At 27.6% G+C, this 26,804-nt stretch overlaps 2 protein-coding genes across 2 annotated transcripts in view; both read right to left on the reverse strand.

Annotated features, from left to right (window-relative positions):
* Window positions 1-1,381, reverse strand: part of LOC111620104 (serine/threonine-protein phosphatase 5-like) — an 8,376-nt gene extending 6,995 nt beyond the window's left edge. Inside the window, exon 1 of the mRNA XM_023361956.1 lies at window positions 1,293-1,381. Coding sequence (XP_023217724.1) covers window positions 1,293-1,337 — 45 coding nt within the window. The 5' untranslated portion in view covers window positions 1,338-1,381. The remainder of the gene's footprint in view (window positions 1-1,292) is intronic.
* A 13,227-nt stretch (window positions 1,382-14,608) lies between these two features.
* Window positions 14,609-26,804, reverse strand: part of LOC111620106 (eIF-2-alpha kinase GCN2-like) — a 57,645-nt gene continuing 45,449 nt past the window's right edge. The window contains exons 24-36 of the mRNA XM_023361958.1: window positions 21,651-21,767; window positions 21,413-21,568; window positions 21,188-21,268; window positions 18,210-18,347; window positions 17,965-18,066; window positions 17,771-17,899; window positions 17,609-17,695; window positions 17,442-17,533; window positions 17,238-17,376; window positions 17,044-17,157; window positions 14,910-14,959; window positions 14,770-14,838; window positions 14,609-14,687 (exon numbers count right to left, since the gene is read on the reverse strand). Of these exons, the coding sequence (XP_023217726.1) occupies window positions 14,630-14,687; window positions 14,770-14,838; window positions 14,910-14,959; window positions 17,044-17,157; window positions 17,238-17,376; window positions 17,442-17,533; window positions 17,609-17,695; window positions 17,771-17,899; window positions 17,965-18,066; window positions 18,210-18,347; window positions 21,188-21,268; window positions 21,413-21,568; window positions 21,651-21,767 (1,332 nt within the window). The 3' untranslated portion in view covers window positions 14,609-14,629. The remainder of the gene's footprint in view (window positions 14,688-14,769; window positions 14,839-14,909; window positions 14,960-17,043; window positions 17,158-17,237; window positions 17,377-17,441; window positions 17,534-17,608; window positions 17,696-17,770; window positions 17,900-17,964; window positions 18,067-18,209; window positions 18,348-21,187; window positions 21,269-21,412; window positions 21,569-21,650; window positions 21,768-26,804) is intronic.

The following is a 26,804-nucleotide window of genomic DNA, read 5'->3' on the forward strand; positions in this document are numbered from 1 at the left end:
TAGCTATAATCCTTCTGTTAATTGGTTTCAAAAATATATATATAAAAATGAATGTATGTCTGTCTGTTCGTCTGTCCTTCATGCATTACCACATCATTTATCCGATTGCCATGAAACTTTGGAAAGCTGTTTAATATACTCCTGCAAAGGTTTCTGGCATAGTACGATTGCCATTAAGCTTTGGGAAGTTTTTTAATACACTCCCACGAAGGTTTCTGGCATAGTACATTTATCCTACAATAGATGGCGCGCGTTATACAAGCATTTTACTGTGTGTTTGATTGATTTCAAATTGTGAAGACCATTTTCCCCCTCCAAAAAATACCTCTATATATGCATTTGTGAACTGTTATTTACGATATTTGTAATCATTTTTGTCTAATCACTTTATTTCAACTTTTTTTTTGCTAATTATGTATTCACTCAAACTTTGTTAAAACCGTAACTGTATCCCGAACAACAACCAAAGTTGTAGGAGGAAATTCGCCTATTTTACCGATCTAGGGATCCCCTTTTCCAAAATATTTTAATATCAACTCAAAATAATTTAAAAAAGACAAATTACAATAAAACGGTTTATTATCCAACTATCAGTAATTTCACAACATGCCAAGGAAGAGAGGAAGGAGCAATTAAATAATTAAAATTGTAAAGGATTAAATATATATATATAAATGGGGAATATCGCACTTCTAACAATCGCTGCAAGTGTGTGGGCTAAATTTGGAGAATCCATGCTTCTCACATGGACAACTGTATGTGGCCAGCTCACGCGTCGGAAANACGGTTTATTATCCAACTATCAGTAATTTCACAACATGCCAAGGAAGAGAGGAAGGAGCAATTAAATAATTAAAATTGTAAAGGATTAAAAAAATATATAAAAATGGGGAATATTGCACTTCTGACAATCGCTGCAAGTGTGTGGGCTAAATTTGGAGAATCCGTGCTTCTTGCATGGACAACTGTATGTGGCCAGCTCACGCATTGGAAAACCTTCTGATTTATTCGTGTATGCAGCAGACGGAAAAACAAAAAATATCATGTATCCACAAACACTCCAATAAATAAATAGAAATGAAACGACACTTTGAAGTGTTTTCCCGATGAAAATTAATAATATAATAATAATAAGTTTCAATAAAAATGATAAAATGCAAATTGAATTTTATCATAACGAGTTTGCTTGAATTTTGTTTCTTCTGAGATCGCAGCAATGTGTGACAGGTAAGCCAATTCTACTATAAAATTAACTATTCTAAATATTTTGAAATGAACAAAAAGAAACTTACAGCTTCAAAATCTTTTAAAGCCAATTTAAATTTTCCTAGTGACATATATGCTGCAGCTCTTCTATAATATCCCTGTAAAAAATGCAAAGAAAGAATTTAGTTCAATTTATATTTTAAAATTAACTAAAAATAAAAATTATTACATAATGGATATAACATTTTGAATTACAAAATCACAAAAATTAGTTTTAAGAAATAAAATGCTATGAAGTAATGTTTTTACCAGTAAATGTATCATAAATCAATAAATACAGTTCTTAATACTTAAAAAATAAATCAAAATGCTTTGCTTCAATCTGAAATAGTTTAAATTTCTGTATTATTATTTCTTGCATAAATTTACTTATTCTAAGATCAATCTGTAATCATGTGAAAAAAAAACCTTTCTTTTTTACTTTATATAATAAAAATTTTGATAATACCTATAAAATTCAATAGTATTTATAAATTTTACCTAGTCAAGATAGTTGTTATATTGTTCAGTTCAGTTTATTGGAATGGAATGGTATTTGAGTATCAGTCTGAGGAGAAATTTTTGATAACAAATCAATGATTATCATTCCAATATTACAGGTCATTTGCTGAACAAAATAATTTCAAATAAAATTTTATTACAAACTGGTTGTATGCTAAATATATTATTATTGTTTGTCCTATTTGATCATCAAATTCAAAGAAATATTTTTAAAATGTATAAACCAAGGTCCTGAAAGACAAATTGCTTAATTAACACACACATATATATGTATATTACTGTTTATTAATTACAAGATTTATGTCAAAAATAAGGATTGATCAGTGATTAAAATAAAATTAACAAAGAATTTTATAACTAGTTAAAGTAGATATGTAGCTGTTTCTTACTATTCAATATACAGTAGTTGCTGTTTTCTTTCAAATGGTTTTGGTAACAAAGTACAGTGGGTTAACGAACAGATCGGTTAACGAACAGATCGGTTAACAAACAGATTGGTTAACGAACAAATTGGATAACAAACACTTTTGCAAAAGATTTTTATGATCAGACAACGAACACATGATCGGATAACGTAGACTTCACTGAACAAACATAAAAAGAAGTGACGAAAATAGCAAAATAGCAAATACCATTGATTTTCCTTTGTCTTCAGGTAACTTTTTGGATATATACTGATCAGATAGTATTCCTCGAACTTTGAAATACTCCCTTGTAATACCAGCCTTTTATTTTTCTGACAAACAATTCTTTTATAGTATTCGCGAGACTGTCGGGCGGGCACTCATTAAGTTTTGTGTCGGTTTTTATTTTCAAAAGGTGAGAGTATAATAGCAAAGATAGCGAGTGGGCAGATGTCTGATGTTGCTGGGCAGTATGGTTTGAACAAATCTACAGTAGGGCGCAGTTCAATCTTACCTAAGAAAGATATAGTATAATTAAGAAAAATCAAGCAGCTAAAGGAATAGCAAATATCACATCTGAGAAATAAAGAACATTGAAGAGCTCATAACGGAACCTGAAATGGATCTGACAACAGAAGAATGCCAAGAACTCTTGAATAAAGAAAACCAAGAAACTCAGCGAGATATGTTTTATTATGAAAAAGAGGATTAATGCCAATATCTGCTATTAATTAAAGATCTTTTGAAGAAGTGGGGAATCTCAGATCAACGGTATTAGAATGGCATACAAACCAGGTTGAGGTTAATAGGCTTGGGGATCTCTACAATTACAATGCTATTAATTCTGAAAATCCTGAAGAAGAAAAAAAGCGATTAACATTAGACAGATTATTTAACCCCCACAAACAAAAAAAACATGACTAATAAAAATGCAAGTCTGTGTATATATGTATTTTTATTATTACATATAAATAAACGTAGTAAGAAAGTATATATTTTTTATTTTTTGGGGTCAGAAAAAATTAATCAAATTCCCATACAAACCTATGGTAAATTGATAATCGGTTAACAAACAATTCGGATAGCAAACACAGTCTTGGAATGGATTATGTTCGTTAACCGATCACCCACTGTACCAATTTTTTTTAATCCTCTTTACACAGAATATATATACATGATACATGAAAGACATCGGCCATACACAAGGTGCTTAGCTGGCAGAAAAGAGGGCAAAGGAAAGGGGAAGGAGGGAGAGGAGATAGACAGTAGAGAAAGGTAGGATCCCTCTGAACGGCATACGTATGACAACTGTATCTTCTATGTTTGTCGTTGGCATGCAGTTTTTAGGCTGCAAGATCGTAGTCCCCCGAAGGGTCTAAAAGAAAACCTGAGTGTAGCAAACATCAATAATTGAGTGCTGCCACAAATAGCTAAGTGTAGTAGAAGTTAGTGCCAAGTGGCTGTTAGTAGGAAGACTTACCTACTTAATACTAATACAGAATATATACAGAGGATGGCTCAAAATGTTTTAATCTGAACTGTTAAATTTTTTGCACTGTACAGACTGTAGTGTGCGAATGTGTATTGTCATGAAAGAGAATAATACCTTGTTGCCGGTTCTGAATGGCACATCTGAAAGTTTCAAAAATGTTTTGCAATACATATTGGATAAGATCATTGTTCCTGGCTTCAGAATATACATAATAAAGACACTTTTTGCAACCCAAAAAATAGTAGCTATAATCCTTCATGTTGGCTGGTTTTGTTTAAATTTTTTTGCACTTTGGTGAAGATGGGGGGGATACATTGCACAGATTGTTGTTTTGACTCTCCTTCACATAAGAAATCCATATTTTGTACCAGTGACAATATGGACAAAAGTTCTCCCTCTTACATGTAATGGTCCAAGATTGCATGTGCAAATTCCATTCTTTGGTTTTTGTGCATATCATCCATCAACATTTATAGAACCCATCTTGTGCACAATTTTGATAGATTCCCACTAAAAAATTTGCCTAATACACCCTAGATGATGAAATATTGGGAAATTCCTGCATAAGAACATTAACTGTAAAATGACAATTTTCTTGAATTTTCAAGTTCATACATCTGAAGTCATCTTTCTGAACATTGGGCCTTCCATTTCTTTCTTCATTGTGCACATTTGTGCAGCTTTCCTTAAACTAGCAACATACTGTCTAATCTTTCCTTCATTCATTATTTTAGACTTACAAATTTTTGCATATTTCATAACTTTCTGCATCACTACAGTGAGAAATTGGATTATTAATCTGACTTCATAATTGGCAGAACTGTTTATTCTTACAGCCATTATAAATTGCTGTCATGGAACAGAAAACAAGACTGATAACAAAATGGCTGGCAGCCATCAAGCAAATCAGTGAAAGTTACTGCACATATGCAAATTCTATACACTGGGTTTAAGCTGTTGCTAGTTTTTTTGATGAAATGCTACAAGAATAGTGACATGTTTCACTAAAAAATTAATGCTTTCCAGGTTGTTAAAATAGTTAACAACTGACATTTTAAAGATGTTTACCAATTACATATAGTTGGCTAAAGTTTATAAAATTATAATTGTAAATGTCCTTCTCTCAGATTATCCTCACGTAGTAACAGTTATTGAATTTATTCTTTCACTTCCAGTGAACACTTAAGCATGGAAGAGGTTTCAGTGAAATGAAATTAACAACAACTCCAATTCAAAAGTCTTAATGTAAAAAATGTCAGCAACTTGTTGAACATCTCCATAAATGACTCTCCAAGACAGGAATTTGATTTTCATTCAGCATTTGTTGCCCGGTGTGAATCAAAACCAAGAATAATTGTTCAATAATGTGTGATGGTTGTGGGTTGTAACAATAGATTCATCTTTCATTAACAGTGCAGTATACTGTAATAATGTACTGTACAGTATCTATGTGAATAAACAAATGTTTAAACAATAATGTATTATGTATTTTTCTGAGCAGCCTTGCAGGTGAGAAATGTTAGTTACAGTTTCTAAAATTTTGTTTCAGTTTTTTCCCAGCATAAACCCTGAATATAATATTGTCAACAGACTAACTAGCAACAGCCTGTAATTTTGATATGTGCCTTGTATATTTTTTAATACTATGTATAAATAATATATATATGTAGTATATAAAATATAACTGATCTTTATAATTAAACTGTTTTGTAACAAAATTATAAATAATACAAAAAGCAAAGTATAATAATTATATTATTATAATATGAAAATCTTTGAATCTTGTTTTGATCATGAATAAATATCAATATGGATAATGTTTATATCATCAACAAATTATTAATTTAATTTATTTTTTAAAATTCTACCTTCAGGAACAATTAAACAGGAATAAATAATTGTATTCATTCTGTTCCGACTTATGGAGGATCAACTTTTTTATGGAAGTTCAGAACTGTTTATCCACAGATAACTCTATTCAGGAGGCCCTTCTGGCAAAATGCATTTAGAGGATTTATTGGTATAATTAAAAGAATTTTTCTGCAGTTGGATTTGCCTTTCTTTTTTATTTTTTACTTTTATTGCATTATTTACATAATGTTTTAAAGTTTATCCTCTATAAGTCAGAACGGAATGAAAATTTAATTTTTGTGTATTTTTTACAATACAATTATGTGATTTTGATACAATAATCTGACAAATAAATAAATTTCATATTTATTCCATTAAGTAACAAAATTTCTCTATCTTACTCAAGATACATATAAAGATAATTCTTATAACTCATGGGAAAAAATTTGATTTCAAAGACTTTTAAAAATATTTTCTGTTAATTTAATATGAAAAACAATATTAAATAAATGTATGTTTATTTGTAATACATTTCATTATTTATTTGTCATTTAAAAAACTACCATAATTATTTTGAAAAAAATCATAATTTAGTATGTTATAATTCCTTTACAATAGTCTTTTTATACAGAAAAACCAATAGTAAAAATAATACAGTTTCTATAACAAATCTTTCATTGATCAAACTATAAGTTAATCAATAAGACAATATTTAACATGAAAGATAAATTTATTCTTTTAATCTTACAGTCATGTTTGAATGTTGTTCACATATATGATTTAATATTTGCTTTCTTATCATATGTTCAAAGTACTTTCTATATATTCTTTGCACTTTATTCATTATTGGAAACACCATTAGTTTGCCTGTTCAGGCTTATATTTCAAAATGCAAGTGACAAAATACTGAACAATGCATAAATAAAACTAATTCTGAACATTTTTAGAAAATTATTTAAAAAAATCTTTTAGAATATTTTCGTCATCGTCATCAACATTCCGGTTAAGTGTAAGATCGAAATCGCAATTGTTCGTAATGATGATCCCTTTTAAATTAATTAAATATATTGTTGTTTGTATAAGGTAACGAGACACATGCGCGATCTGTTAAAGTGAGATGCCTCCCAGGAGAACTTTTATGAGAAATTACCCATATTTATGTGTTACTAACGTGAAAAAAAACCCCAGAAAACTCCACGTGACCAGCTCGTTGTCAAGGTGCGAACCCACAACTAGTGTTTAGTAGTTTTATCCACTCGGCTATTGGTGGTCCATTAAATATACCGTTCTTAAATTATCACCATTGTTTTTTGTGTTTAAAGCAATTAAAAATGTGATAATTCATCTTTCATAATTGTTATCAATACTTTATTAGAAATAAATGATTTCAAGTATACAATATTTTGATAGTTATTTATTGTTTTAAAATGTTTGAAATCATTAAATTAAATTATTCTAACAAAATTCTTTACAACTTTTAATTATATTTTAACTAAAACTTTTATTTTATCATCTTTCAAATTTAGTTACAATGCTTTAAATCTGCTTCATCTCATACATACTTTTGAAGCAATTTCTATTTTGATTCATTACTGTTTTGATATTTACATAAACCGATGACTAATAGAAAAGGACTCTTGTGCTTTTCTATTAGTATTCAATGAAAAATTATATTTCTAAACATTATTAAACTTACATGAATTTCCTAGTCCATTACTCTAGTGCTTATATTTATGAATTATGACATTACTCTGGCTTTTCAAAGTAAATATAACTTTTAATTAACGTTATGTAGTATCTTGAAATATTTCAATTATTTTTCCGTAAACTTTTCATTAAAAGTATCTACAAAACTTTTATAACTAATTGATTTCTTAGCCATTATCTTTTTCATAAACGAGTTTCTTAATAATTGTTCTCGGTACTTTTTTTTAATTATGTATTTTTTCTCTCGTAATAAATTTATATATAAGTCATTTATTTATTTATTATATTTTATATAGTTTTTTTCCTATAAAAGAAAAATAAAATAAATTAATTAAATTGAAATTCCACACGAGAATAGATATGTGAAATTTGAAGTTTGAAAAGCTTTAGATTATATATAAATACTAAAATAATTTGTATTAAATTTAATTTAAAAACATTTTAAAAAATAAAAACTTTATTAAAAAAAAGTTTAAGAACCGTAATTAATTAATCTATATAAATATATAAGATAATTATATTCAATGTCTGTAATAAAATCATTTACATTAAGCACCGTAAAATGAGATGACTTTGATCTTTTCAAGTATCTTTGATCATATATAAATTTAATTTTCAACATAACTTTTGTTCTGATGTCTATAAAATTATAAGATTGATGTTTACAACATTAATTCTATAAACGAAGACATTAAATTTATACTTACCATAAATAGAAATGTTCAGGATCAAATTTACAGATGATGAAAGACATTCCGAAATATCAAAATTACCCAAGAAAGTACTAAAAATATCGATTAAATAGCATTAATTCTTTAAATTAATAATCAATACAGAGGAGAATTTATCTTTTCACGTGATACTTTATATGTTCTGAATTTATAGTAATGCACTTTAGAAGAGATTTACAACTTTCCAACAACACTTGTTTTCTAAAATGGTACCTAACCTTATCAACTTCCAATAACCCTCATCTCTTGTGTTGTTCGATCAGTTTTCCTTTTAACCAATACCAAAGAGACCGACTGGTATTACTGAGAATAAGTTTTAACTAGATTTCAAACCGAGCAAAAGCAAAGAGTAAATAATACTTTAGTTCTGAAATTACTTACATGACAAAAAGGAAGACATTTGATATTAATTAAAACTGCCTTTCAACAAAAGATATTAAAATTTGTAAGTCAAGTTAAGCTCTCACACCTTTATAAAATGACAGGTAGAATTAACTTGTGAAGAATTTTAATCATGACTTCATTAAATTTACAAATACTTTTATAATATAATATCATGCATTTGTTCTGATGATGACGAACGTATAGACTTTTCAAATGAGAATTATCGATATAATTTATTATATATTGTAAACTTCTTTATGATTTGTTTATTGTAAAACATGTAATTTACTTTTACTTTCATCATAAAGGACATTATGACTTACTTTAATATCCCATTGTTTTCTAGTAGAGAAGCTAGAAAAATAGCTCAAATGTAATGCAAGAATGCAGTCCTTTCTGTTCATTTTTTTTTCTAGATTGGTTAACTGGATAGAAAAAAATAAAGTATAGCCTTTGTCTAACCGCACAGACTTCCAATTAGAGTTCTTGTCAGTCTTTTCAATCCATTTATCCACATCTGTCAAGTAGGTTCTTGAAAGTAACTACGCTAAAGTTTCCAAGTCAGTAAAGTTCTGTTTCTACTTTTCTACTGATGATCAAAGATTAGTTTATTGCTCATTATCGATAGCATCAAGGATATATTTTTATCGCATTAAGATAAAATTGTAAATCATAGTATTTCACGCCATTTAATGGAATTATACAACGTTATAATTCATATATTAACCTTTAAAATCATATAATAAAAATATGTATATAAAAAGATAATATTTATACATAATTCTTAAATAATTGTATTGTCATTTTTAGATAAATTATGAACATATTTCCATTAAAATATCCTTATCAAATTTTAATCAGATTAATCGAATTTATATCTGATAAATTTATCTGAATTATTATATTATTATTATTTTTCTTTCTGAAGAATAAACGCATTTATTTTCGAAAATTGAATTAAAAGAGAATCAATATCATTAGCAACAAATTAAAGAATGTGACTTTTTATTTGTGTAATGATTAGTGAAAGCTCGGTAATAATTAAATGTTCTCTGGCATGCAATAAATTAATAGAAAATCTTGTTAATAATACAGCATTTACATTTGTTTTTTTGTCTTTTTTTTATTATTAAAGTAATGCTGCTATCTCGTTAGTTTCAGGCGTGATAATAAGCCTGAAAGACAATAGTAATGTGTTTTTCAAAGAAAATTTTTCTTAATCTTACTTTATCAAATTATCTTATTCTTGTATATCGTTTCAAGGTTCATTAGACCAATCTCCTTAAATATTAACACAACAAATACTTTCTCTTAGAATCAATTCATTATCTTGATGTCCACTTTGATGTTTAAATTTGAGTAATTTAACTAAAATCTATTCGTTATTATTTAAAAAAATAAAGCAAAATTATCAAATATAATAGAGTTTTAAAAGTTTAAGATAAATTTAAATAATAAAAAGTATTTTTCACACCAAGCAAATACATGCTAAATATTTATACTATTATGATAATGGTGAGATTAAAAAATATGTATAAATACATGTAATATTTAAAATATTAAATAGTTTATATTAAACATTTTTAAGCTTTTATTTTTCATTTTTTTAATATAACTTTTACAAATTATTTTTATAATTTTCGTGTTTTTATGTTATAAAATGCAAAGAAAAATTCTTTCAATTTTTGTATTATTTATAACAATTTTTTGGAAAAATTTCCTAAACGAATTCCTTTCAAATAATTTCACAAGTATTCTTTTCAGACGAAATTTTGTGTTCTACTAATTAATCGAACGGTCATTCTTCGAATGCGTTAAGGGAAATCTGAGGAAAATGCAAACAGTTTCATTGATCTTCTAACTCATTAAGGTTGCATACTTTGACTTACAAAGCCATTAATGACGTGGGATTTAGGGACCACTAATCTTTGGTAGGCAGTCACTCCAGCCTTGTTTGAATTTTCATCATTTGACAGAAACTTCCTTTCTAATAAAATGCATAATTTTAGATCTATTCCTTTTGACTGCTTACTTAAGTAATATTGATGTTAAAACATAACATTCTGATTAATATGCCATTATCTATGAAAATTAATGTAAATTGTTATATTTAGGTTTACATTGATTTTCATTATAATAAATTATCAGCTACTTAATGTAACCTTTGTATTATTTTCTTAAATGGAAAAAAGTTTTAATTGTTCCAATCAATATAGAATCGTTAATAGCAACACTTTCAGGCAGATATTGAATTTCTTTATAATTCTTTGCCTTTTATTTGTAAAATGTTCAATCATTATTTCTTTTATTCTTATTTTTAACAAAAATAAATTATGTTTTACATTATAAAGCAACAGAAAGTACTTTTCTAATACTAATTAATCTTATTTTCTTCTTGTTTTTAGTTGAGGTTTAAATTTATATTGTAAAGTGTTCTTCGGTTATTAAAAAGTTCAGTTAATTATTTAATAAAAAAATATTTTAAATAAATATTATACCAGTTTATATACAAAATATTCATACATTTCTGCATTATTTTTGCACTACAAAATCGTACTGTTACTACTTTCTTCTGAAAATTAAACAAAAGTATTGTCATTAATGTCGATATAATATTATATAAATTTTTAGAAAATCTCTTGTAGGCTTTTATTCTTTAGCACTATATATGACGATGTTCTACGAGAACAAGTAATTATACCCCCAAAAATATACCGGCCGAAAATAAGGAATAAAACAAGCAAGTAGAAAAAACAAGTGCCTACATAAAATCTACACATGGGAAATTAATTGTGTAAAGACAAAAATAATCTTTAAAAATATATAATTCCTTTTTACAAATATTCTTAAAAGCTTTATAATCCAGATTCATTTAACTATGTATACTACCTCATAATACAATGAACAGACAGGTAAATATATTAACTATTTTATATTATAATAAAGAATATATAAAGATGTAATTTAAAGGATCTCACTTCTTTACGAGTTAAAAAAATCTCTGAATAAAATTAATAAAACAAATAAAAATTAGTTTTTCTATTGATCAAAAGAACGAAGAAGCTAAAAATCCAATTCTGATAACCTATTGTTTTAGTCAATAGGTTGATCAAAGGGTTAAATTTCTCTCTGGCATATTAAATTTTCTTCCAGATTGAGAAACATAAAGAAGTTTTGTGTTCTTTATATAGTCACCCTTTATGTTTGTCTTCTTTTTCATTCATAAATATACTAAAAAAATAAACAAAAAATATCAGAAGGAACATTTACACAATCCTTATATCAAATTTTTATATAAATTTCGGAGTCTTTTAATGGCTAGGGACAAATACCACCCTTTCTTCTACATCTGTCTGCTGAAATTTCTTATATACTTTTTAAAATTCGGTTTATTAATCTCTTTAGCATAAAGTTAACGTTTCATAATTATTCACAAAAATTTTCGAATTAAGAATTTTTTAAAAATTTCAGCAATAAATTGATTTTTCATACATGTACTACACCATTAAATCATTCCACATAAAATTATCCATTAAAATTTTATGATTTGGGATGATTTACTATAAATCATAAACATATCTTCTTTAACATACTTTTTTGTTGTTATTTTACTAATTATAGTTAATTGCATTTTTTTGGTACAAAAACTGGAAAATAAACTTGAATAAAAGCTTTAAAATTATACAACACATAAAAATTTTTATCTTTATTGTCATATTTTACGTAAATGTTATTATCTATAAAAGAAAAATATTGATCAAATAATTAATATTAATGTTTTTAATTACAATTTAAAATATCTTTTAATGATTTTCTAATTATGAATGTACAAATAAAAAAAATGATTATTATAATATTTATTTTTTTATTTAGTTCTAATGAAAATATATATATTCGTAGAAATGTCTCTAAAATAAAGCAAAAATCCCCCGCTTTACGACTGATATAAGTACGAAATACCATAGCCATGTTTTCATCAAAACAAATATAGCGCTTACATAAGAGTTTTAACTATATAATATTATATCCTTATGATATTATAAATTCATATAGGTTTATTTCCAAGAAAATAAATTCAATTTTTTACATTGAAACTAAGGGAAATAAAAACGCTTCGCTTTACGACGGATTATTAAACGAGAATAAGAAGTAATTACAGTGTAATTTATATAGTTTAAAAGTTTATAAGTTACTTTCTTTAATTATATTGTAAAGTAAATATAGTAAGAAGTTATTAGAGTTCATTAAGCGTAGTTCTATGTACTTTCTCATAATCAAATTATAGCAATTAATAATAAAGTCAGTTAATATAACTTTAAGAATATATTTCTTGTCAGATAGTAAGAAAAACGAGCAACTATTTATTGTGACATCGTCACAATGTCGGGCTGTAATTTTTCATTGAAACGTTCTCGATTTTAGTAATGTCTTACCCCTGTACATCAAACTTTTCCTGTTAACAATAGAGTCATACCGTTCAACTAACTCTGTTCTAGTGAAAGTTATGAATACTGTGTTACCCTTATGGATCTATTACCCTTAAACTTTCCATATCTGGTCTCGAATTTCATCTACATAGCTCCGTTCTCGAGATTAAGAAAGGATATACAGACAGACAGCCGGCAGTGGGAATTTATAGGTGTTAATTTGATAACTGCAGCACAATAAACATTACTCTTTTAAATATACAAAATTCCACAACAAAAATAAAATCNTCACAAATATTTTAATATTTTCAAATATCATTAAAACAATTTGTCCATTTCCTTAAAGTTTTTTATTCAGTTCATTAAAATGCTGAGTGATGCCCCCGCATAAGAACATTAAATCATTTAACCAATCTATATTTGAAAATTCGTCTTTTTCATTCAAAAAGAGCTTAATTTCTTCTAATGAAATGACAAACCGAATAAGAACTTGACCGCAACTGAGCCATTGAACATTGTTGTATGTCAAAATCCCCGAATACTGGCACTCAATTTCCTCTAATAATTGTGCAAATTTTCATTTATTAAGACATCTTGCATTTATAAAGTTGATGACTTTTATTACAACTGGCATTACAAAATTGGAAAATGTTTTTAAACCTTGCTTTGCACATAGAACTTGCTGGTATATTATACAATGAAATTAAATCAGAGAATGTGTAATATTTTGCTTAAGATACTGAATAAAACCAATTTTTTCCCCACCATATCAGGTACACCGTCTGTTGTTACAGAAACAATTTTCTGTAAGTCAATATCCATTTCTTTAAATGCAATATCAAATTCTTTAAAAATATCAAGACCGGTACACTTCCTTTTCAAACGTTATTAGTTTCATTAGCTCTTCTTTCATTATATTGCCTGATTTATATCGAGCAAAAACTGTTAATTGTGCATAACCATTTACATCATTACTTTCATCTAAAGCAATTGAATACATTTCTGCATAATTTAAGTCGTTATGTATTTGCAAAAAAATATTTCTTTCTAATTCTACTACTCGATCTTTAATTGTATTGCAACTTATTTATTGGTAACTCATTTATACGCTTTATAATCAAGTGTCTTTCTTTAAAATCTGCAAACAAAGTAGCACTACATTTTAAAAATGCTTGTTTTACAAACTGTCCTTCTGAAAGAGGTTTCCCTTGGTGAGCAATGCAATGGGCAACTTGAAAACTAGCAGCTGTAATGTTATTTTTTGGAATCAAAAAAGTTCTAAAACACTGGTTTGTGAATAATTCTCTTTTTTCTTTTGTAAAAAATATGTTTTTTCCTCATCTGTTGAAAGGCTGAGATTAGAATGCAACTTTTCAAAATGTCTTTTTACATTGTATGTACTGTACATGAAATGACTTTTTCGTTACAAATTACACACAAAGTCGTTTTATTCTTTTCAATGATACCATATTTATCAAACAATTCTGTTTGATATGGTCTGGAACTTGTATTATTTTGCGTGGGTCATTCATTTAAAAAGCCTGTGTCGATCAGTGTCTGACCCGCAGGTCATAGGTTCGCCACCACTGGCCTAGGCTATGGTTAAATTTTGATATAATAATGAAAATAAATTTAACAGATCTTATTTATCTATAAAATTATAAAAAAATCATTAAAGATTAAATATAATTGGAAAGATCAGATCTATATTTTTAATATTACATTGAAAACTGACTATTTGTGTTTTAAAACTTTGGATTTTATTTCCACTTTCATAAGAAAAATAATTTAAAATATGAGATGACACTTTCTTAAAATTAATGATTTACATACAATACTTTGAAGGCTCATGATGATTAAGTCCCTTTACATAAGTATCCTGTGACAACAATCATTCAAACTGTATAATGCTAAAACTTGGCACCTAAACAAAATTTAAAATATATTTAGGTTTAAAAAGTAAATAGAAAATAAAAAAATTAATAAAAAAAAAATCATCATCTTACTTCTTTTCAAACTTTAACTCGCGAATTTGGTCCAATATTTTTATTAAATATTTCTTTTCTCTAGTGTGTCTATAAATTTAAAGTTTCAATAAATACATAAAAATAACTGAAATGAAATCTCAAATGACTTTTCCACTTACTTTTCAATAATTTCAGCCACACTGTTGTCAAATGCATTTTCATTTTCCATCTGAAATATATTGTATAATATTAAAGATACAATAAATAATGTATTTAACAAAAACTTTGTTCTCATTTTAACAATGCTAGCAACTATGGTAGTATAGAAGTGTTTCCAATTCTTATATACTGTACTATTTTGACTACAAGAATAGGGATTTGCAAGTTTAATGTTGAACATTAACTACTTTAACTTGCAAATCCTTTGGAGCAAAACCAATGAAACAACAAACTATTGTAACCCATGTCGATGAGCACTGAATCTATATTATTCAGTGATGAACCGTTTTCTGAAGATGGTCAAAACTCGAATTTGAAATTTAATAACTCCAAATCGCAGGTCACACATTTAAATAATAAATAATATATAAATAAATAAGAACAATAATAATAAACTCTATATAAGGGAAAAGAAAAGTTTGGTATTACATCATTACGAAATTGTGATGGCACAATTTCTTTTACAAGGCAAATGAATGCATTCTTTGATGCATTAAATGCAAAACTGCCCGAGAGCTACACTGAATCACCAAAACTGCAGGTATATTACTGATAAATGAAAACTTATAACTATAGATTTAGTGCAGCTTATTTAAATATATTTAAATTTGTTGAGCTGTTAAAAGACACCCTTTCTTGGCTTGATGCATGGGAACAGCAATCAACTATAGCAGACAATGGTCCAAAGCCATTCTTCCTCATGCAAGTCACTAGTGAAGTGATTTGTATAACCCTGCACAATTTCATGAACATTATCAAAGGTCTGTTGTTGCCTGGTTTTTCTTATGTGTTGACAAGGAAAAGTAACCAAAACCATCAGAGGTAAATGAATCTCACTGCTAATTTACATTTTATAAAGTTTACTAAAATTAAACTTTTGTAATTACACTTTCAGATGCTATGTTCAGCATGTGGTGACAATGATCATTCTACATCAGAACAGTTCCTACATTTGTACAGACTACAATCCTTATATAGTTTGGTAAAAACCACAAAAAAGAGGAAATGTATCCTGTGCATCTCCAAGTGATCTACTTCTGAACTAGCTAAAGAGGAATGGTGGAAGCATTAAACAGGAGCAATTAATGGAATTACAGGATGCTGTGTCCTCAGTTCTGTCAACTGACAGCTTTGATGGAGTCAATAATAGGGTAAATCAGATCATTCCGACTATATTCAGTATAGTGTAGATGATGCCATTGTATATTTTCTAGGAGACTATGTTGCATATACATGTGAAAATTCCTGCAGTAATTGCAGTCATTCTCTCTTATCTGAGCAGAAGGAATCAAGAGAGAAAACTGCAGGGCTTAACATAACCAAAAGCCATAGAAGACTATTACATCCTTCCAAACAGCTGCTGCATTTACTATGTTTATGTGAAAAACATATTTCTCAGCATGTGGAAGATAAGAAATTTGTTGTTGTTAGAATATTTGATGATATTGTAACAGATAGCAATTTGGCCTTAATCACTTTAAGATGTAAAGATCATTATGTACAATTAATTTTGCATACAATTAAGTTTTATGTAACCACAAGAATTCATTTTTTCACAAGAGAAGATAATAAGTTATAAGTAACAGTGGCCAATAAAAATGCTAGAAAACTAAGCAGTAAAGTAACTAATAGAATAAACTTTTATACTGAGGAACTTTTAATTTTCATTAATGTTTTCAACTCCACAAATCATCATCAAATGGATCAATATTTGAATATCAAAGAAAATTAAAAATATGAAGGTTTACAATAGAATAACTTACAACATAATTATGTTACCATACAAATAAAATAAAATAAAAACAAAAGAATGTGATATTTTGTGTTAATAAGAAATCAATCATTGAATATAGATATGTCTCATATTTATTATTGTTTTGGTAATATCATGTAATAAAAATGCAAACACAGATGCATTAATTTCTTTTTATTTTATGCCCTTTAAAAACTATCTCATGTATCTGATTTTTGTAATAAACTATATTTGCAAAATTATTAAACATTTATTTGATCTGTATAGTAATTCTACAATATTCATTATATGAAATAAAATTAAAAACATATATTCATTTAGAAAAAAAAAAGTTAAATTACCTCAATATGAGAAACAATAGTCTTTATAATAGCAATTGAAAGTTCCACAGCTAAAACTTCAACACTAGTCCTACTTGAAAAACACTGAAGTATTGTTGATAACTGTGACATAATCTAATATAAATAAATATTAAAAAGTAATAAATTAAGCAATTTCAATTTTTGTTTAAAAAATTTAAACTAGTAAAACTAACCTGAATCTCAAAGCGCTTTTTAACATTAAATGTAATTTTTTCCTTTGGTAAAAATGAAATTCTAGTTTGAGACCCAGAAAAGTTATCAGAACTGTTACTTCTTCCAATTTCATTTTTAAAATTCTCAGTTTGTTCACTACTTTAAATAACATATTAATGCTATGTTTGCTTTAATTTCCTTTTAAATAAAACTAAATTTCTTACCATTTGCTTGCAGTATGTTTTGATATATAATCCACTAATTCATATAAAGATAACTTCTTTTCGGAAAATTTATCTTTATCAAACGTTCGTATCTATTTTTAAAAAGTGATTGATACAAATAAGATGGGAAAAAATAAAAATTTTATAAAAAAATCAAAAAAACTTACTTTAATAATTCCACTTTCACCCTCTTTTAAAATTATAATATGAGGAATTTTTTGTTCTTGACAGAATTCAGTAATTTCTTCTAAGCTCTAAAATAATTTCATATTTTATTTAAAATAAATTGTGTTTATAAAATTGATTTAGGTAATAAAAATTAGCAGTACTTGTGTGATATCATAAATTAGTTGTGATCGAATACCATTTCCCCACAATTCTTGTAAAATCATGGATTTATCTTTTATCATAGATTTTGTTCCAATTGAACAAACTAAAACATCAATTTCACTTGAAATCTAGAATTTAAATATTATAAATTAAATTAAAAATTTGTCATGTTTATAATTTTAAGTCTAAATACCTCTTCTTTTTCAATCATTGCTGATATAATTTTGTCAACAGCAATGCTAATTCCAACAGCAGATTGATTTTCTTTATTACTGCTTGCTGAGAAGGAACTTATCTTTAATTTTAAAAAAAATATATATATTATATATATATATAAACGTGTGTTTATATGACACACACAATAAATAATCTAATATCTAATATATATGGAATTTTATATATTAGTAAAGATAATTCTGTTACAGAAACTTTACATACTAATTTATCATATCGACCACCAGCAGCTAACACATCCATTCCTCCTTTTTGATTATTTTTTTTTAATTCACATTTAACTTGAAATATGACTCCAGAATATAAATTAATATTATATACAAGTCCTGGAGTTATAAATATCTGTAAGTAAAAGTTGTATATATATATTAATAAACTAATTCAAAAGTGTAATAATAATAGTAGTGTTCCAGATATTATATAAAAATCTAAAAAGATATAATTTATGTCATACTAAAAAATGTACAATATTGAATGCATTTTACACAGTATACTACTGTATCAAAAAGTATCAAGAGGGTGCTGTCATTATTTGGTATGACTTTCATTGACATCTAGTAGCAATCCATATGTTATTATCTATTTTCATTTGCAAATAAATGTTTGTTTTGTGCATAAAAAATTTTTGCACCTGCACTTTTTCAAAATGTCTAGTGTAATTGAGCAAAGAACGTGCATTAAATTTTGATTTTGTAATGGAATCTACAAAATCATTGGAAATGTTGCAAAAAGCCTTTTATGATAACGGTATCAATGACTAGACTTTTAATGATACAAGATATTCAAGGAAGGCAGAGAATGTGTCAAAGATGGACATGCATTCCTGGTAGACCATCCACTTCAACTGACAAACAGCACATTATTCAAGTCAGAGATTCAGTGCTCGATGTTTATCATTAACTATTAGGGACATTATTGAGCATGTTCCAGTATAATTTGGATTTTGTCAAGCAATTGTAAAATATCATTTGTGCTTGCAGTGCATCACTTCTCAAGTTGTCCTGAAAAAGTTGAATTTTTTTCAAAAAACATGTTCAAGTAGCTGAGAAAATGTTTTCCAGGCAAATCATTCTTAAAATGCATCATTGCAGGTGATGAAACATAGATTTGTGCTTTTGACACTAAAATAGCTCAACAATTGAATGAATGGCATTCTAAAGGTGAAACAAGATTGAAAAGACCACAAAGTCAGGTCAAAAATCAAGATTATCTGACTGTTTCGGTCAACATAATCTTTGATTCTCATGATGTGCATCATGAATTCCTTCCAACTGACCAAATCAACAAAGAATATTATTCTGAACATTTTGCATCATTTGTGTGAAGCAAGTAAAAGAAAATGACCTGATTTATGGCAAAAAACTCCATGAATTTTGCATCATGATAACATAATCAGCAAGAGCATTGTGAGCAGGTGTGATCTTTTGGCCAAAAATTTAGCAAATATAGTCCTGCAAACTCTGTATTTATCCAATATGGCACTGTGTAATTTTTTACTTTTCCTTGACTAAAATTTCTGCTTTGTGGTCACCATTTTGAGTTGATTGATGTCATAAAACAAAATTGCTGTGAGTTCTGGTGGGATTTCATGAAAACAACTTCAAAGCATGTTTACAGATTGGAAAAGTTTGCCCCAAGAGCATTGCAGTGGGAATGGATTATACTTTGAAGGGGATAAAATAAATTTTGATAAATAAATTCAAATCTTGCATTTTATTGAACCATTCCCAATACTTTTAATCACAGGAGCTATGTATTTCATGTTTAAAAAGTTTGACTGACAGAATATAAATATAATGGTTGTTAAAGTAGCTGTTTTGTTTGAACCACAACTACAACAGATTGCATTTGTTCTATATTCCAAAAAACAACAATTTAAATCACTGAAGATAAAGCGTGTGTCCTGAAAATATTGTTTTCATCTCACAATTTTGGATTATTTCATGAACTTTTTGGAGATTGGTTTGTATTTTAATTGTTATTTGTTAGCTTTTATAACAAGTATCACTTTGTAAATTTTAGTCTATAAAAATTAGTCTAGTATAATATTAAATTCTTTTTTAATTTAATTACGAAATTATCTGAAAATCAGAATATACTTATTAGCACATAAAAGTTAAATATGTTAACTAAATAAAATTTTTCTCAAGAATTATAATGAACAGAGCATTGAGCAATGTCAGGGCCAATTTCCAGTGTATTTTTAATTGCTTAACTGAAGTAGGGATCATTGTACATTTTACAATCTTTTGCAGCTTATATTTTTTTAATGATTCAGTAATTCATAATTATAACATTTATTTGTTTTCATCTTTTCCATCTTATTTTGCAATTTATAAATATATACTAAATTATTTGTTTATGCACTGTTATATTTATTTTATTGGAATTTATTTATTGGATTGCTTCAATTTTAAATGCTTCTTAAATGTTTGTCATTTTTCATTGTTGTTCATTTTACTAAATTATAAATGCTAAGCATGTGCACAGGATTTTTAAAAAGGTGGGGTTTTATATATTGTATATAAACATCATATTGTAAAAATTAATAAATTACAATATGATGTTTTTTAAAACCCCACCTTTTCTGTTACTCTATATACTGTTATTCTGTATACTGTTACTGTATTTTTTCATTATGTAAAAATTAATAAATTACATAATGAAAAAACAGTAACAGTATACAGAATAACAATACAGTAGACTAAGAAAGAATTGAACAGGTATAAAATACATTATTTTTTTATTTAATTTTCCAATTCTTCCCAAATGGAAAGTTAAACCTCTAAAACCCACATGTACTGGTACATGGCTTAATTGATACTAATGCTTACTGTAATTGCATATTTTTTCATCATTGTGTTCTTCATAACTTTGCTGATTAATACTGTAAACCCTGTATAAAATAAATAAATAAACCATACAAAAATAGACATGTACATTTGTTTTTATTTACATTAAGATCCTGATTTTATATTATTAACCTAAATAATTATTTTTTAACTTAGCCCCAACACTCAGAATCCATGAGATGCCACTGAACTGTATTATAATGAAATTGATAATTTATTTCAATGAAAATAACTGTTTAGTAAATATTTTTATGTTAAATAGACTCATAAGTGTTAGAAATAAAAATATTAGATACTAATTTAAAATTATATAATAATAAGAATGCTTACGGGAATTTTAACACCTAACAGTTCAGCATTTGTTATAATTGACTGTAATTCTCGTAATCCTTGTTTTGCTAATGCTGCTGCCTAGATAATAATTTTAACAAATTAATAAATTAACAAACTAATCTTAATTATTTTTATTATGAATTTATTATTACTAAAAAATTACAAATTACTAATTATCAGCACACACACACACTAAGACATAAATCAAGAAAAATTACTTACTTGGTTTTTTCTTTTCAATATTGAATTAAAATTACTTTCAACCTTTGACTGCAATTCTTTTAATTCAATATAATGACAAAATGAACTAACAGATTGTTCTCCCAATCCAATATCAACAAGTTTACTTTGCATTTGAAATCTGTTGAAGTTTTCTTTCTATATATAAATGAATAAATATATGTAAAATTAAAGAAAAATCAATATAAAAGAAATCACTGAAAAGAATTATAGATATTACCTTATTATCAGAAATAATTGTATAAACTGATTGATACTTTTCTTCTGGTATTCCGCAATGCATAAATATAGCTTTTAGAAGGGATGCATGATTTATATGTATAGTATAATTACGAGACTGAAATAAATGTATTTATTTAATATAATAACTAATGGTTAATACAATTATTAATCTAGACTGAAAAAAATTGAATTATTTTAATGAAAATTTTAGAAAAAAAACACTTCTAATAATAAATTTTTCATAAAACTTGTTTATCCTATTAACTCCAATATACCGGTGGAAGGTTACAAGATGAGTAGGATATTTACTTAAGAGCAATTTTTATACGTGAAACTATTATCTTGTTCATATATAAATATTTATTATATTTTACAATTTTGACATTCAAAGCAAACTTTAATTACAGGCAGAGTAATTTAATTTAAAAAACCTAAATTTATGAAATAAACTTTTCAAGTCATTTTTGATGAGTCAGTCTCATTGACAGTTAAGACATCTGACTTGATAATTGACATGCTAGTAGACGATAAAAATAATGTCATAAAAAAGTTTAAAATTCAAATAAGACTATTTGGTCATTAATCAATCCTAAACATTTACAGATATTCCTTGATTAATGCAGTTAATTAATCCATCAATGCTACTATGTGTATCAAATTTCATTAATCAAATACAGAAGTATGTACAGTACCTTGGTACTCGACTGAACAATCACCACCCATTAGAACAAATTTTTGGTTAATAACAAATATTTTTATATTAACAAATGAAAATAGCAAATTCATTATCTCCTTATTTGTGGAGATAACCATATCTATGTTAAGTAAAGATGGCTGTTCAAGCCACATTAATTATAACTTTTGCCACATATAAAAAGGAATTGTCACAATTAATTTCACACAATAATCAAATCCCGTTAAGCAAGTGATACCTGTATTGCCACTAGCTTCCCAGCAGGATCCTTTGCTATGATAGAGAAAAAGTTTTGCCCTTGAAAAACCAGGCATTTATACTGTTCCCTTACAAAATTCATTAACTGAATCGAAGCATTTGTATTGGAGTGACTTCCAGAACGCTTCATGTAGCATCGCGAGGAAGTGGCAAATAATAGATGTACAAAAGAGCTGGCTAAAAAAAAGTAACAGTGGGTAAGTTTAATTCACTTTGGCCAGAGACCTTGCTCCTGTTACGAACTTCGAAGTGATTCACAAAATGGTAAAATTTGGCAGAAACATCATGTCTGATGTGTTATTCGCTCAGTTTTTTACTTTTGCTAGCGAATCGCACTCAGTGTAAGCTAAGCTTAAGACGTTGTGGGGATCAAAAAATAATTGTTTATCTGGGTGTCTTTTTATTGCATCAACATTGCCATGTAACTCTCTGTGGATGGCGCTACCTAGGCTTCTAAAATCTTAAATTGTATATTTCATGATAAAAAGCATTTCGCTCATTAATTAATAAGCGAAATGATTTTTTCATTTCTACGTGTTAATTGGGCTGCAATTTGAAAAAAAAAACATTGTAAACCTATAAATTCCCATTGTCTTTCCTTAATATCGAGAACGGAGATAGAAAGATGAAAGACAAGACCAGACACGAAAGCTTTAGGCTTTCCAACCTATATATATATATATAGCTCTGATTAACTATATACAAACTTCCTATGCAAACCAGAAGTCATGTTATTTCAATTCAAAAATTTTCCCTGAAAGGTGTTACATAGATGAACAGCATAAGTCTGTTGCTAACGGAAAAGTATGATGTACAAGGGCAAGACACTACTAATTTGAGGTGGAGAGCATATATTTTAAAGTAAATAAATTAAAAATTGCAACTTCTGCATTATGACAATGTCATAATAAATAATTGTGCATAATCTGCTTACTTTTTAATACAACAGGTTTTGAGTTTTGACTAATCGACTGGCTGTATGAAGAACTCTTTCCTACTAATAATAAATTATTGAAAATTAAATGGGATAATTATTTTAATTGTTTATATACTGTATATTTTTCTGTAACAGTGTTTAGCAGCAGAAGCTTGCAATTTTCTCATAAACGAACATAGTAAAACAACATGTTAAACAATATTTGGGAATAATTTGTAGTATATTTTTATAAATCTTAGGTCAGCTGTAAAATGCACAGTAGCAGGATTACTTAATTAGTGAAGGGAACAAATTGTTGATGAATCTTTGACAAGATCAATGTGTGTTACTAAAATGGGTTCTTAATCTTTTAAAAGTTCTAGAGCTGGAATACTTCTTGTCGCCCAGCCAAGATATATGAAACGATCTGTAATAAAAACGTTGTTAAATTGTAACCAAAATTATTTTGAAAAAACGACAAATGTTCCTCCCTACACATACATGCATACTTAAATATATAAATGGAAAAATTTACGAAGTAGCAAATTTATTAATCAGTACCATATTTTATTCATTTATTCAGCTGAATGCTGAGGTGGTGAAGGTGTCAAGTTATCTCTGGAGAACCTGGGATCGAATCTTAATGAACAATTGTAGTGGTCTGTCCTGAATATGTTGTGCCATGCTTCTCATCATCCGGCTGTCCCCCACTGCAGGACTGGCCAAATCCATATTGGATATGCAGGATGTCCAACAGACCTGGAGAACCTGGAAATGTCAGAGAATTTATTAGATTAGGGAAAAGTCATGGAAATCTTAGGAAATTTGATATTAAATCTGGAAAAGGAAAAAAAAGTATTGCAACACATAAATATTATTAATGCATTGTATAATGGAAACAACAGAAACGATTTGAATGTGCATTGTATTGTGTCACATGAATTGAATGATGATTTAAGATTGCATTATGCATGCTAATTAAATTTAAGTATAATAATTAGTAATATTTACCCCAGTGTCTTAAGAAAATACAGAATTTGAATTATGTGGCTTTAAATTGCTATATGAAAAAAATGTAGCTTTTTTCAATTGTAAATAGCTTATTTGTAAGTGTTGCCTCATGGGATTCACTAAAAAACAGTTGACAACCATAGCTAGCAGTCAATTTTCTTTGGAAATGAAGAGTTAGAGATCTGATCACAACAGTTTCAAAACTCTTACCGACTAAATGCTATGTAGAATTCATCTATACTTTAGCAATGCTTGCAATTTATTATTTCAAGGTTTGGAACTAGTCACTATTTTAACTAAAAGTCAGTTTTTTCATTTTGTCATTATTTTTGCAAAATGTCATTTAGAGTCTGTTTTGGAAAGATGTTACTGTACAGTATTTATTCTGTTTTAATGTCTATCTTTTTCAACTTTTCAAGAAGCTGAGAAATGAAGTGTGTATTAGATTCAAAGTATAAGTAACAAGCTTGGAAGGAAAGCTAAACCTGTTAACTGTAATTTGAACAGATTTAACTATATAAGAACCAAATGTCTTCCAACACTAGAGGAGTTATACTTCAACACTACAAACAACCTTTCCAGCTCCAGTGATATTTGTTTACACCTCAGCAAACGTTTTCAACCTCATCGAGCGTTTAGCGCGTGCGTAAACGTTCCATGAGTATTCTTAATCGGTTTATAAATTTTGAATCGTATACGTTCCATTCCACACGCGTTCGAATTCCTAAGAAAAGTAGCCTGATGAAGACCTCGATGAGGTTGAAAACGTTTGCTGAGGTGTAAACAAATATCACTGGAGCTGGAAAGGTTGTTTGAAGTGTTGAAGTATAACTCCTCTAGTGTTGGAAGACATTTGGTTCTTATATAGTTAAATCTGTTCAAATTACAGTTAACAGGTTTAGCTTTCCTTCCAAGCTTGTTACTTATACTTTGAATCTAATACACACTTCATTTCTCAGCTTCTTGAAAAGTTGAAAAAGATAGACATTAAAACAGAATAAATACTGTACAGTAACATCTTTCCAAAACAGACTCTAAATGACATTTTGCAAAAATAATGACAAAATGAAAAAACTGACTTTTAGTTAAAATAGTGACTAGTTCCAAACCTTGAAATAATAAATTGCAAGCATTGCTAAAGTATAGATGAATTCTACATAGCATTTAGTCGGTAAGAGTTTTGAAACTGTTGTGATCAGATCTCTAACTCTTCATTTCCAAAGAAAATTGACTGCTAGCTATGGTTGTCAACTGTTTTTTAGTGAATCCCATGAGGCAACACTTACAAATAAGCTATTTACAATTGAAAAAAGCTACATTTTTTTCATATAGCAATTTAAAGCCACATAATTCAAATTCTGTATTTTCTTAAGACACTGGGGTAAATATTACTAATTATTATACTTAAATTTAATTAGCATGCATAATGCAATCTTAAATCATCATTCAATTCATGTGACACAATACAATGCACATTCAAATCGTTTCTGTTGTTTCCATTATACAATGCATTAATAATATTTATGTGTTGCAATACTTTTTTTTCCTTTTCCAGATTTAATATCAAATTTCCTAAGATTTCCATGACTTTTCCCTAATCTAATAAATTCTCTGACATTTCCAGGTTCTCCAGGTCTGTTGGACATCCTGCATATCCAATATGGATTTGGCCAGTCCTGCAGTGGGGGACAGCCGGATGATGAGAAGCATGGCACAACATATTCAGGACAGACCACTACAATTGTTCATTAAGATTCGATCCCAGGTTCTCCAGAGATAACTTGACACCTTCACCACCTCAGCATTCAGCTGAATAAATGAATAAAATATGGTACTGATTAATAAATTTGCTACTTCGTAAATTTTTCCATTTATATATTTAAGTATGCATGTATGTGTAGGGAGGAACATTTGTCGTTTTTTCAAAATAATTTTGGTTACAATTTAACAACGTTTNAAACTTGACACGTGTCGGGCTGTGATTGGAACGACTTGTAAGAAATCGGATTCCTAATAAATTGGAACGTATCTATATCTTATAGGGAGGTCGACTGTACTATCTGATCCAAAGATATGAAAATGCACTACGTACTGAAGGTTCTGTTTAAGTATTTAATATTATCATAAATATGTTTAATTATCTAAGAAATATTATTTAACATTTATTATTTAAAAATATGATATTTATATTTCAAATATTTAATATTAAAAAAAGCTATAGTCTTACTGTTAATATATATTTTAAGAATGGAGCTGTCTTACTTATCTTCCTC

The sequence above is a fragment of the Centruroides sculpturatus genome, unplaced genomic scaffold (genome assembly GCF_000671375.1).
Source record: "Centruroides sculpturatus isolate CEXI.00-Female unplaced genomic scaffold, Cexi_2.0 scaffold131, whole genome shotgun sequence".
Classification (NCBI taxonomy): domain Eukaryota; kingdom Metazoa; phylum Arthropoda; class Arachnida; order Scorpiones; family Buthidae; genus Centruroides; species Centruroides sculpturatus.